Here is a 13,368-nt window from a genome sequence, read left to right as displayed (position 1 = left end):
CCTCATGATGCACACCACTATGAAAAAGGGGATCATCTTGGACTTCAGGGGGTAAAGATCAGACCCACTCCCACTCTCTATCAACAGCGACTACATGGAAGGGTTCACCAGTTTCCCCTTCTGGGGCACTACCATCTCTGACCTGCCTTGGCTCCTAAACCCCCAGACCATCTTTCTGTACTTCTTGAGAGGACTCAAGAAGTACCATGTAAGTTAACTTTTACCACTCCACTATTAGGAGCATCCAGTCATACTGCATCACAGTGTGGTTCTACCTGTGCAATGAGCCAGGGCAGAAGAAGTTGCAGAGAGTGGTGAAGATGGAACAGCGGATCACTGGCTGCCTCCTCCCATCCCTGAAGGATGTCACACTATCTGAATAAAGCGAAAGGTATCGGAAAATACTGCACCCCACATGTCTTCTCACCGTTCAACCTGCTGCCCTCCTCACTACAACTCCACATATTTTATGTTCACACTCATTACGTCAGCCATATGTGTTGTTATTCTATTTTAGGATTACTTTTTAGTGTCACTTTATGCTGTCTTTTAATGTGGAGCACCAATCTGATGATGCTATAATGTTGATGTACAATGTGCACTGTTTATAAAAGATTGTGATTCTGAACTGGAGTTATGCTCCACTGCACCATGTCATGGTTATAGCATGGTTGACATGTTTAGGCTCTTATGACATGCCCTACTATAAGAAAAAAATAAATATATTTTAGTCAAATTTCGGAGGATCATAGTAACCCCCATTTCTACCCAAATTCTCTAAATTAATAATGATTATGAATAGCTTCTTATACATAAATTGTATGTGATTGATTTAAAGTCCCAACCTGGTAATCTTTTGACTTATTTTAAAAGCATTCCCAGTGGTCTTTCAATTATGATTATGCCTTTTTGGTCTGAATGAAAAAACCTGTGTCGTTTTCTTGGACATAGTTTCTGCAAAGCGGCAAGGGTTCATTAGAAATTTATCTTTGAGTTGTGGGTGAAATTGCTGGCATGGAGTAAGCCCACCCCTTCTTCCCATCATCGTACAGCCCCTAACAACCCCAGCCGGGGCACCAAAAATGGTGACCACTATTGGAACTAACCCCCAGTACAGTTTTGAGCCAGATGTCAGTTTTCCACTAGGAAAACAAAGAGATACATGGATCCAGTTGGTGGAAAGTAGATGCATCAAGCTTGTGGCCTGCTGTTGTAGCTTCTACATCACAACTACAAGCTTTTTCCAGTGTTATTTTTTCGTCTGCTGCTGATCTACAAAAACATCGATATAAAAATACCCAGAAATGCAATATTAAGCTTAATATTCTTTGTGTCCTCCATCATCAGAAAATGCCACAAGAACATGTTAAAAACACAAAAAACTTAATTTTTGTCAGAACAGATGATGTGTTGCATTATGAAATGACTCTCTATTATGTCAAAGACCCTCTATTAAAAAGAAATTGTAGAAATATAGCCAACATATTATCTTTTAGAAATTCTACTTGTTTAGTTAAATTCCCATATTTCAGTTTTGCTAATTGGCAATGCAACTGATTTAGTCATTCTTTTATTTCCAATGGTTGTATTGATTATTTATTTACTAATAGTGTCTTGTGCCTTTATTAGTTGTGTGTGTGTGTGTGTGAATGTGGCCTTTCTATTATTTAATTATGTACTTTAATGCTGTTTACATTGTTTTCACGCCAACACCCTTTTTTTGGTGGACTGATTGAGTGAAACTTGGCAAAGATAAAATAAAACAAACAGATTGTTAAAGAAAGTCTGAGAACCAATGGCCTAATGAATCTTTTTTTTTGTGTGCGTTTCCACACAGCCTGGCAGCCGTTTTGCTAACAGGCACGCGGACATGCAGCACTAAGCTATGTTGTCTTTGTTGCACCATCATGACCGTGACAGCTCAGATGCTTCTGCACCACGCGCGTGCGAGCGAGCACTCACATGATGACAGACACTTTTTGAGAAAGGGGAAGTAACGGGGAGCTGCGCAGCTGAACTCTAAAAATCACTTCCTGAAAAACCATACCGCCCACAAAAAGAACTGCGTGGCTTTGCGACTGAAGGAGGTGGAGGCAGAGGCAAAAAACTGACACGTGGATTATCCCTCCCAGGGCATCAGGAGAAACCGAAACAGACTCCCTCTGTTCTGTGTTACGCTTAGTTTAGCGACCGCTGCATGTGTCCCGGTGAGTCTAGAAACCATCGACGATGGCGTCAAATGTTGAATTCCCATGAGGTTGCCGCGAAATATCCGTTTTGTTGTTTTTTAGCTCGTGCCTTTTTCTTTTTCCATTCTGACAGACGAACGGTGAACTATCCGGAGAGGTAGAGGAGGCTGCCGTCCGTCACTAGTACCTCGCATTGAATGGCAGTAATTCAAAAACATGGCAAGAGCTGTAGTCCAGATTTGGTCTGTTTTAAGGAGAACCATCCACCGGACAAGACGGGGGTCGCCGGTGGTCACAAGAAGTGCCCTGAACACCACACCAACTGGCCTAGGTAACATTTAGAAATAATTATGATAAAAAACACAAGACAAATTATGGAGTCACTAATAAGTTTTAATGATATGGAAAGAGGCTAAAATAGTTAAAAGTCACGATTTTGAAGCGAATGGCGTGTTGGTTTCTTCCAGTCTTATGCGTTTCTGTTGTTTTCAGGAGTAGTTTTGATTGCTTCCTCTTCTGAAGATCAACCATTACTTTTTTTTAAGTGCTGGACATGTTTGACCAATATTCCCTCCTTCCACAGACCCGTGGCGCGGGTCTGGACCGTGGTGTTGCTGCTCGGGACATGCCTCCTGTACTGTGCCCGTGTGGCGATGCCCATCTGTGCCGTAAGCATGGCGGAGAAGTTCAACTGGACCAAGCGGGAGTCCGGCATGGTCCTGGGCAGCTTCTTCTGGGGATACTGCTTCACTCAGGTGTTCGGAGGCTACGTCAGCGACAGGTGATCCACGCCGTTGCTATGAAACAAAAGACCTTCTGATGGTCCGCGATTTAAATCCCAGGTGATGCAAATACTCAACTGACGGCGGAAAATAAACATTTTGACGGTCAGGGAAACCAGCTTTGGAGGGTGTACCCCGAAGAGATGAAAACGTTTTCTTTAAACATCATTCTAAGCGACATTTAGTTTTTAATCAGTGTAACTTTAAAGAAAAATGCATTGAAATGTGATATTTTGCAGTTTTAGGAACATAAATGTAAAGTTTAAGTGCTGTTGAAGGGAGCAAATAGTTTTTAATACAACTTTGTCTAACAACCTAGTTTTATTTTTTTATGCTGACATTATTTTACTTTGCACATAGAAACTAAACAATTATACAAAAACAAAAAACTACCAGGGTTGAAATTATTAAAACCCCTTATACTAACAGCCAGTTATTTTCCCTGGTTAACAACCTGCAGTCATTTGTTGTAGATTTCAACAAGTCTCTAACACATTTCCTGAGGAATCCTTGCCAATCCATCCATCCCTCCCTCCCTTCCTCCCTCCCAGGAGCAGGTCGTGGGGGCAACAGTCTAAGCAAAGATGCTCAGACTTCCCTCTGCCCGACCACTTCCTCCAGCTCCTCTTGTGGTGTTTCTAGGCCAGTCGAGAGACGTAGTCTCTCTAGCATGTCTTGGATCTTCCTTATGGCCTTCGTCCAGTAGGACGTGCCTAAAACACCTGCCCAGGGAGGCGTCCAGGAGACGTACCACATTCCCGAGGCACGTCAACTGACTCCTCTCAATGTGGAGGAGCAGTGGCTCTACTCCAAACCCATTCTTCTTTGGCAAATCTTTCAAACTCCTTCAGATCTGATGGCCTTCTGGCAAAGATTTTGGTCTTCAGTTCACTCCACTTATTTAAATTTTCAAGTGGGGGCTTTGTGCAGACCAGTCAATCAGGTTCACTTTGGTCTTCTGAAGGGAGTGCTGTATGTTTTGGATTGTTGTTGTGTTGGAAGACTTTGGCCAAATCCAAGTTCTTGCCCTACCCCTACGACTTTTCTCTACCCTTACATTTAGCCCTCCAAACGGAGAGTTATGCTCTTTGAATTTGGATATTACTCCCACTCGATGACGTCATCAATAGTCGTGGGTCATCTACGTTAGCCTGGAGCTGCAAGTGCTTGGAAATACATGAAAGCATCGGTTTTATAATTTTAAAAAGGTCATGCTAAGACAAAAAGTCATTACTTACATCTAAATGTAAACTTCTGTGCATCAGAACACACCCAAGTGAAGAAAAGTGTCTCTTTGAGGAACCCTTAAAATAAACTATTTCGGACAACCCTTCCCCTCCAAATGGCCCCTACAGTTGGCAGGGTAGGGAGAAGCCATAGGGGAAGAATTCAGATTCGGCCAAAGTGGCGAGTTGTTCTGGAGACTTTAGACACACCTCTCATCTTTCTAGAGTGTCTGAACTATTTCACTTCCTACCTCTGTCAGGCTTGTTCAGTAATGTGTGGCTCTCATTGAATTTCTTATTGATACTTCTCACTCCAGTTCTTGACATTTGGAAACACTGTGATAACTTTGTATAGCCTTCTCCTGCTAAGTGAGCATCAACAATCCTTTTTCTGAAGTCTAAACAGATTTCCTTTTGTATTTAGCATGATGCTTTTTCAAGTCAGAGCTTAGAGTTTTACTGAGTTTTTTTTTTACACTAGGTAAAATGGAAGGTGGTAACTCAGTTTTTACTTAATTTTACAAGCTTTTAGCATTACAAAGTTAAAGCAAATTATGGCACTAAGATTTTGTCCTATAGGTCAATAAAAAGGCCAGCTCTCAAGGGGGCTTCCAACACTGACCATGTTCATTTGACTTTGTCCTGAAATATTCTGTTATTGTGTGCAGGTGAAAATAATGTGCGGATTTGAAAGAAAACTAGTATGTTTAGAAATGCTTTTCGACATTTTTTATCTGTAATGGAAACACTTAGAAATTTTCGAGAAAAAATCCATTACATTTTAAAGGGGGGGGCTAATAATTTTGTCCTCTAGTAAGTGTAAATAAACCAATATAAACCAGGCAGTGGTCATGTTCCGACATCCATCTAGACCCTTTATTTTCCAGAGAAACCCCATGAGAAGCAAGATGAAGTTCAGTGCATTGAAGGGATCAAAGTTAAACTATGCAGCCCTTGGTTTCACCATGACAATCAGTCAGTCTGCTTTCATCACTTAGTCAATCAATTCCTTCATCTTTGCAGGGTTGGAGGTGAGAAGGTCCTCCTGCTTGCTGCAGCTGCCTGGGGGTCAATGACCGCGTTCACCCCCATCCTGGCCCATCTTTGCTCCCAGCCGATCCTGTCAATGACACTGGCTCGTTTCCTCATGGGCCTGCTGCAAGGTGAGACTGGTGCTGGAGTACACAAGGCATCATTTTAAAGCATCTGCATATAAAGTAAGGGCATTGTATTCAGTATCTGAACCCTGTTTGCTTGTCTTGTAAAACTAGTTTTAATCAAATATTTCAAAGCTTTGTATTGGAAAAGGCTTCACTGGCCAGAAGAGAAGCATGTGTGCGTCATTTTTTTGGCATCTGTGTCACCTTTGCATATCAGGACAACCTGTCATTTGTACGTCATTGCAGTTTACACACACACACACACACACCCACACCCCCACACACACACACACACACACAGTCATTTCTAAGGCTCTCTCACTGCTAAAATATGCAGTTTCATAACTATCAATTACTCACAGTCCCACATTACATGTTTTTTGTCCTACCTGCCAAGGCTGTGTACTTTTTAGAGAGCAGTCTTTAGCAGTGTAACATACACCTGCAGTTTCTTTTTTCAAACCTAGACAACAGTCAATTCAAGGCTTCACTTTTTTTCAAGTGGAAATGACCTAATTTACAGATAACCCAGGAAAAAGGGCTTTTTTTGTTTAAAGGTAATCACAGCATTACTTTACTGATCTCTTTGATGTGGTATTTAACCCAAAGGTATTTGATGTTTGAGTACATGTGCAGTATTTATGTAATCATGTTTGAAATTGTTTAGCCGCAAGGGTTTGCTGTACAAACAGATGCTTTCTATTTAAACATTTGTACAAATATAAGTGATTTGTTTTTTTGTAAAAAAATGTTTTTTCTTATGCAACATATTTTTTTCTAAAAAAAAAAAAGTATTTCCTTGCTCTGTTTTTGGCTTTAGGGGTCCATTACCCATCTCTAGCAAGCCTCTGCTCACAAAAGGTGGTGGAAAGTGAAAGAGGCTTCCTCATGAGCACTGTGGGTAGTGGCTCCTACTTGGGGTGAGTTAAATGAAACTCTGTAAGATGAGGGAAGTAGTGGTTATCATATAAATATTTGTTTCATAGAAAGTTGTATTTTTTTTAAGACCTATTCCAGTGAAAATTCTTTTTTTTTTTGTATTTTTAACATGTTCTTGTAGGATTTTTCTAATGATGGAGGACATATATAAAAAATTAAGCTCAAAATGTTGTTTCTAATTATGTATTTATTCAAATCGTAATCAGGAGCAGACGAAAAAGTGCTGTTGGAAAAAGCTTGTAGGTGTGACGTAGAAGCTACAATCTTTCAGATGCATCCACTTGCAGACAAAGAGATCCATGTATGTCTTCCTTGTCCTCGTCTGAGCTGGCATCTGGATCAAAACTGTATAACGGGATAGCTCCAATATTGCTTACCATTTTTGTTTCATCTGTAATGTCAGGTTGGGGTTGTGAGGGGCTGTAAGCTAGTGAGAGAGATGATAATGGGAAATGGGGGTGGGCTTACTCCACGCCAATAGTCTTGCCCACACCTCAAAAGCACATTTCTGATGAACTCCTTCTGCTCAGCTGAAAATATGTCTCAATAAAAGCCTATTATTTTTATTTTGGCTAAAAACAGCAGAACCCTAATTAAAAGCCCAATGAGAACACTTTTGCAATAGATCAAAAGATGATTGGAGTGGAACTTTAAAGCATGCGGATAGGGGCCGTTGTACGACTGCCGTATGCTTTGCTCGTGTCTGACTTGCCCTGTTGAAGCATGCTGCGGGGCCACTTGTTTGATCTTTTTATCTCTCCTCAACCTACCTCTTCGTTGTTGTTTTTTCCCCAGCACTCTGCTGATTGGAGGGGCTGGCTCCCTCATGCTGGATCTTTATGGCTGGGAGAGTGTTTTCTACATCTCTGGTTTCATGTCTGTCCTCTGGGCCTACTGTATGTGGAAATATTTGCTCAAAGGCGAAGGTGAGATATGCTTCAGCTCAGTCAACATTATCTGTCCAGTCAAATTACACCTGCTGATTTCTATAGCTGCTCTCCTGTATGCCCAGATGTTTCCTCTCGTCTGTGTTTGCAGGACCTCTTATCAGCCTGGAGTCTCTTGGCAGTGGTGGTTCTCAGTCAAAACTTACCAAAAGACATTGGTTGCGTCTCTTTAAACAGCGTGCAGTCTGGTGAGAGAGCTGCACTTTGGTTTAATAAGAATCAATGAAGCTGTAAAACAGAAAATGAGCTGTGCAGCTTCCCTTATTTAGAAAACATTCTAGAAAATGCATGTAGGTGTGGCAGACAAATAATAAAGGCCATTTTGGGCTTTGTAACTAATTAAAATGTTGGCACAGATGAGCTTTGATATGTAAAAGGAACTGCTTTGCACTGATGGGACTGTTATCTCTGACCAGGGCCGTCATAGTTACGCACCTTTGCACAGCCAGCACTTACTTCACTCTTTTGTCATGGTTACCAACGTTCTTTAAAGAAAGCTTCCCTGATGCCAAGGTAACCTGCTCTTATCAGTTTACTCTCATTGCTACATTTGTAAAAAATAACAATAAAAATACAGCAAATATTGTTTGTAAGAAACCTGTAAATGTGGCATTCTCCAGGGTTGGGTGTTTAATGTCATTCCTTGGTTGGTGGCCATACCTTCATCTCTCTTCAGCGGTTGCTTGTCTGACCACCTAATTAGTCAAGGTAGATCATTTTAGAAAGACTTTCTTAAGTTTGTTCACATTTATGTACTTTTTAAAGCAGTTTTGTTCTCATTTATGTACTTTTCAAAGCAGTTACATGTTTTTTTTGTCAATCCCCTCCAGGTGTTGACACAGTGTCAGTGAGAAAGTTAATGCAGGTACAATATTTGAAATTGCCCCTATTACCGTAATCTTTCTGTTTGCACTGTGTGCACCTCCCTCATTGCGTTACCAGTTGGTGGAAGTGTTCATTTTCATTGTTGTGCTTTGTGTGTACTCATTTTTCTTTTTAGTTTTTCTCCATGGGTGTGTCTAGTGTGTTTACCTTCCTTTTATGTGGCAACACCACGTTCCTCTGGGCTGTGGCATTTGTGTCAGCCACCATGGGCCTCACCACCTTCAGTCACAGGTACAGGCATCCACTTGGACTTTTCTGGCAAAAAATTAAAAAATAAATAAAATAACACCCACTTGTACTGACATGTAGCCATCTGTTTTTATTTTTGTTGTAGTTTCCATCATGAATATACCATTTAAGCATTACCTTTATTTCCAATTATATAGCGGCACCAAAAAGGAAAAAAACGACTTTTTATAGAAAGTTCTAAATGATAAAAGTAGGACTAAAGTTTATAAAGGTTTTTGTAGCTGGTCCCAGCTTTTATGCTTTTTATGAAGTGGTTTTACATGGTATCCCATTCTTCATCAATTTTGAAATGCTAAAGAATAGTGCCTTTGAAATGAGTTTTTTTTTCCAAAAACTTGTTAATGATGCAAAAGACATCACTTAAGCTCAAGTTGTGTTATTATAAGAAGGGTTTTTTTTTGTCTGGCTGCCCCTATGTGGGGAAGTTGCTTTTGCAAAATAATTCACAGCATATAAGCTGAAGGTTCCCTTTCTGGCACCAGTCTTCTGCATATTATTGAAGATAACATTGCTTCCTGTACAAAGAAGAGAACGTGAATGGTAATTTATTTGTGGTATATTAAAGTGATATAACGAAGAAAGTTTAATTTGAAGATGCTTTATCGATCTTAAATTGGGAAATTTGACTGTTGCAACAGCTGTGCACAGGCATCAGCTTGTACAACAAATTGTATCAACAGTATATGATTGGAAAAAGATATTGAGAGGTTTGAGATGCACTTACATCATCAACAAAATATAGTTGATCTGCGGCACATACAGGAGTGCGACAGTCTTTTGCATGTGGCAGGAAGGATTTTCATAGCGGTGACAGCGAAGCTATCTGAACCTTTTGAGAAGGCCGCTCCGCTGTCTGTCCAGTACAGGATGGAGAGGATGATCAGGGTTATCTATGATAGATATCAGTCTGCACAGAGTCCTCCTCTCCAGCATTGCTTCAAACATCTCCTGTTTGCAGCCAATGACAGAGGCAGCTTTCCTGATCTTGTTCCGTCTTTAACAGAACAAGGTAGTCAGGTTTTCTAGTACTGTAAGACTGAATTTATGTTTTTTTCTTTTTTATTCTGTAATATTCGCAGTTTGGTTTATTGGCCTACGGTGTGCAGGTGTATGTATATAAACTGTATTTGGTTCTTAGCAAGGAACTGATTGTTTCTTTTAGTGCTGGCTTATATCAGTACTATGTATATATCAGAAGCACCTTCACTTTCCAGCATCACAATACATTACAGAAACAAACAGGAAACTCTCACATGTGAAATAACATGAGAATTCTACCAGGCAATGGATTTTCGGTATGTGATAACAACAAAGGATGGAACATGCAGAGGGTTAAAAAAAAGACACATTTAGTGTAAAATGTAAAGTTTTTCATCCTGTTTTTGAACCTCAGAAGTTAATCATTTTTTATGTATCTTCAATTAGTTTATCCTCTAACACCTTTACAGGGTAGATGTTTGTTGCCAGGAGATGAGGATAAATATTTCTAATCAATACTTCCACCACTGTATATGTGTTTCTGGATGTGTTATAAAGTCCTATGAACACCTAGATTCTTTTAAATGAAATTTTCTTTTTGTGTTTGTTTCAAGAATTCTCCTATCGCCTTGACGAATGAAGTAACTAAAAAAGCTTTTTCTTTTTTTTTCTTTGCAGTGGTGTTTCTGTTAACGTTCAAGACCTTGCCCCTTCCTGTGCTGGATCTCTGTTTGGTAAGTGGGGCAAAAAAGGGTTTTCTAGGGTTTCTAAAAAAACATTAATTTGGAAGTGCTTATATGTCATTCTTTTACAGGTGTTATGAATACATGTGGTGCCTTCTCAGGTGAGCTTTTTTGAATGAATGTATGCTTAGATTGTTTGCTATTGTTGCTGAAGTAAATACTTTGTTCCAGTTTTATCCATTTAAAGATAAAATGATGTGTAATTGTCAGGTGTGTTTTCTCCTTGAAATTCAAAGCTTCAGGGAACAGTGAACTAGCATTGATGGTGACTGTTTCGGTTTCTGCGCAGGAGTCTTAATGGTGTATTTCTCCGGCTATCTCATCGAAGCCACAGGCTCGTGGGCGTCTGTGTTTGCCCTGATTACTACAGTCAACTTATTGGGCCTGTTTACCTTCCTGGCGTTTGCAGAAGCCCGCAGAGTGGACATTGACTCCAGTAAGAGTCGTCACCACAACATACACATCTAAATCCTCGATGTTCAATGGGACCAGCGTGTTATTCCCAATGTGGCTTCGGGCAATCAGCACCCAGGCGATTACCCATGTCGTGTGGGTAGGAAGCAGCACATACCTGAGACCTGCAGACATCTACTCAAACTCTCATTTCCTAATTGTCTGCTCAAGAAATTCTTGCAGAAGTTACTGAAAAGCACATGATATATCGTACAATGTTACTGAAAAGTCTTGGTGGTTACAGCAGTCTTGGATCATGAAAGAAGAAACTAAGAAAAAGCTTTGCCTATGTGTGGAATGGCTAAACTTGATGTTAACTCGGTAGTGAAACAGCTGCAGATCAGGCAGTACTTTGTATGTCCTGTTAAGCTGAGCTGTGGTTTTAGCTCAAAACAGTCGCCTAGAATGAGCTTTCATTGGTTTGGTAGAGAGCCATGGGAGGGGAATCCATTTGACCCATGTGTGTTTAACACCACTGCAATAAATGGAGTTAATCAACATGTTGCTATCCCCTCCCAGCACTTGTTAACTTCCTGTTCAAACTGTTTGGAAACGAGTAGCTCAGCTTTTATTGGCTTTCTGTTATCTCAAACTTCTCTCTTACATCTTCTCAGTGTGACAGGTGGGAACGGTGAGAGAAATTACACGCAGTAAAAACTTGACTCCCTGCAGGATTTACCTGAGCATGTTATGCCAACTTTCATTGGCTTCATTTCAAGCTTTTTTATCCACTTCTAATGACAGGTGTGTGCTATGAAGGCGCTGTGAGAGCTTCAATTGGTGTGTGGCAGCTCGGACAGACAAAGGTGGTTTGTTCCTCTTAGTCAGTAAGGATGGGGGAGGTGGGACAGGGCAACTCAAGGAGAGTCCAACCTGAAATCTTTCATTAGTACTTCCCTTTCTCCCTTCCCTGCAAAAGAAAAAAAAAGTCTGAATGACACCTCATTATCTTGCCACTAATTAGGTGGCAGACGCTTTAATAGCCTATATGATTCTTTTTTTGTAGACCTTTTGTACTTTGCTACGTTTCCTTGGTTACAAGCTCATTTCATTATTTATGGGAAGATCATAATGAACAACATGGTAGCACAACCTCATCTGAATGGATTCTCTTTCTGCGATTTCCTAAATAATTATTTTGTGATTTACGAGACCAAAGGTTTGTCTTTATTTTTATTTTTTATTGTTTTTGTTTTCTGTCATCCATTAAAAAGAGGTATTTTATATTTATATGGCTTAATTAATTTTCAATAACCTTTTTGGGGGAATAGATGTTTATTTGTATGATAAACATAAAGTATATATAATATATTTCAATGTAAATATATTATCAAATGAATTAAAAACAAATCTATATTTATAGAATTATATCGATAACAATATTTTATTTAAATGAAGGATCATTATCAAAACAGACTTCATATTTGCGTCACGTTCTAATCTTTTGCTTAAAAAACTATAGAAACATTCTTTAAGCTGCACATGAAATTTGTCATAACCTTGAAATGTTGCATTATAGTAAAATCTGCTAACAAATTGGCAATATGGTGACCTAGACATCATTGAATTAGTCAGTTTGTACATGATTGTGATGAAAATAGTCCAATGTGCTTACATTGTGTCATTTTCTGATCATATCACATTAGGATTGTTTTTACGTTTTCTTTGCTTTTGTTTATCTAAAATGAGAACCACATTTTCATGAATGATTTTATTTTTGTAGATTTTGTTATTTTTTATTATATTTTAAATTCCTGTTACTGAAACAAATTCCGTTTTCTGGGAGTAATAAATGACAGAACATTTTCTCTTTCAGATTTTTGTATCTTTAGGTGATTATATTTATTTAGTATTTTATCTCTTTTCTGTTTGAACGGTTACTCAAACACTCAATGCAAGAGTCATGCTCACTTTACATGCTAGGAAACTAAAGGTGACATCAGATCTTTTGTTAATATGTGAACTGTTGTAGCACATTCACCCGATATAGCTTTGAGTCTTTGACAATGTAATGAAGTGCTTTTACATGTATAATGGTACTGTTCTTTCTTTATTATTATAATTATTTTTTGGGAATTGACCAACTTGAAGTAATTCTCAGCTTTCCTTGCCTTTGCAAATACCAGTAATTACATCAATTTTTATATTATTCTCCTTTTTGCAAATGTATAAAACATAGTTTCACAATTGCATAGTTTCTTTTCACTGAAAGTTGCCTAAAAAATAATTTTGATAACCTGTAATGTAAAAGAAGAAAGACGCTTTTGCAAGAACATGCAGTATTGTAACGCTTTCAAAATTTGCTGTGTTTAAAGTAAAATTCTATTTTGTCAACATTTGTTTCATTTATTGGCATGCACGTTCACTGTAGATCCACAGAGAGGCAGTATAGTGTCAGTAAAAATGGGTGACTTAAACATTTAAATTGGAATGTTAGAGTACACGTTTTTAAGTTTGAACCACTTTGAACTACAGTTTTGACAGCTGAACATTTGTGTGTAGCAATTTATAAAGTAGAAAAATCCTGACTTTTTACATAAAGGACACAAGTTAAAAGGTGCTGTATGCTCATCAGCTGCTAAACTGCTTCTAAGGGTGTTCCTGTTCACACCAACAGCTCACTACAGGCCCAGATCTTTAGTCCAGGCCAGCAGGACGTACGTGCTGGCACCATATGGCAAGTTGCTGCGTGCCATGCTGGCTAGCTGGCACAACGTGCGTGTGAATGGCCAGACGCTAGTCAACCAAACCTCTATCCTTCCTCGAGGGACCGAGCAGTTCAGGTTGCCATGGAAATGGATGGTTTGTGACTGCTGC

At 39.3% G+C, this 13,368-nt stretch overlaps 1 protein-coding gene across 1 annotated transcript; it reads left to right on the top strand.

Annotated features, from left to right (window-relative positions):
• Positions 1–1,934: 1,934 nt before the first annotated feature.
• Positions 1,935–12,885, top strand: slc17a9 (solute carrier family 17 member 9). The gene is made up of 14 exons (XM_004070513.4): positions 1,935–2,207; positions 2,323–2,520; positions 2,773–2,970; positions 5,221–5,360; positions 6,178–6,277; positions 7,092–7,222; positions 7,335–7,431; positions 7,660–7,756; positions 7,864–7,951; positions 8,074–8,108; positions 8,244–8,359; positions 10,034–10,089; positions 10,170–10,199; positions 10,388–12,885. Exons 2-14 carry the CDS (start codon positions 2,387–2,389, stop codon positions 10,564–10,566), a joined length of 1,401 nt encoding a protein of 466 aa, XP_004070561.1. The 5' UTR covers positions 1,935–2,207; positions 2,323–2,386; the 3' UTR covers positions 10,567–12,885.
• Positions 12,886–13,368: the final 483 nt, after the last annotated feature.

Source organism: Oryzias latipes, chromosome 7 (assembly GCF_002234675.1).
Source record: "Oryzias latipes chromosome 7, ASM223467v1".
Classification (NCBI taxonomy): domain Eukaryota; kingdom Metazoa; phylum Chordata; class Actinopteri; order Beloniformes; family Adrianichthyidae; genus Oryzias; species Oryzias latipes.
Note: the sequence above shows the minus strand (reverse complement) of the source record. Positions and strands in the feature narration are given on the sequence as shown.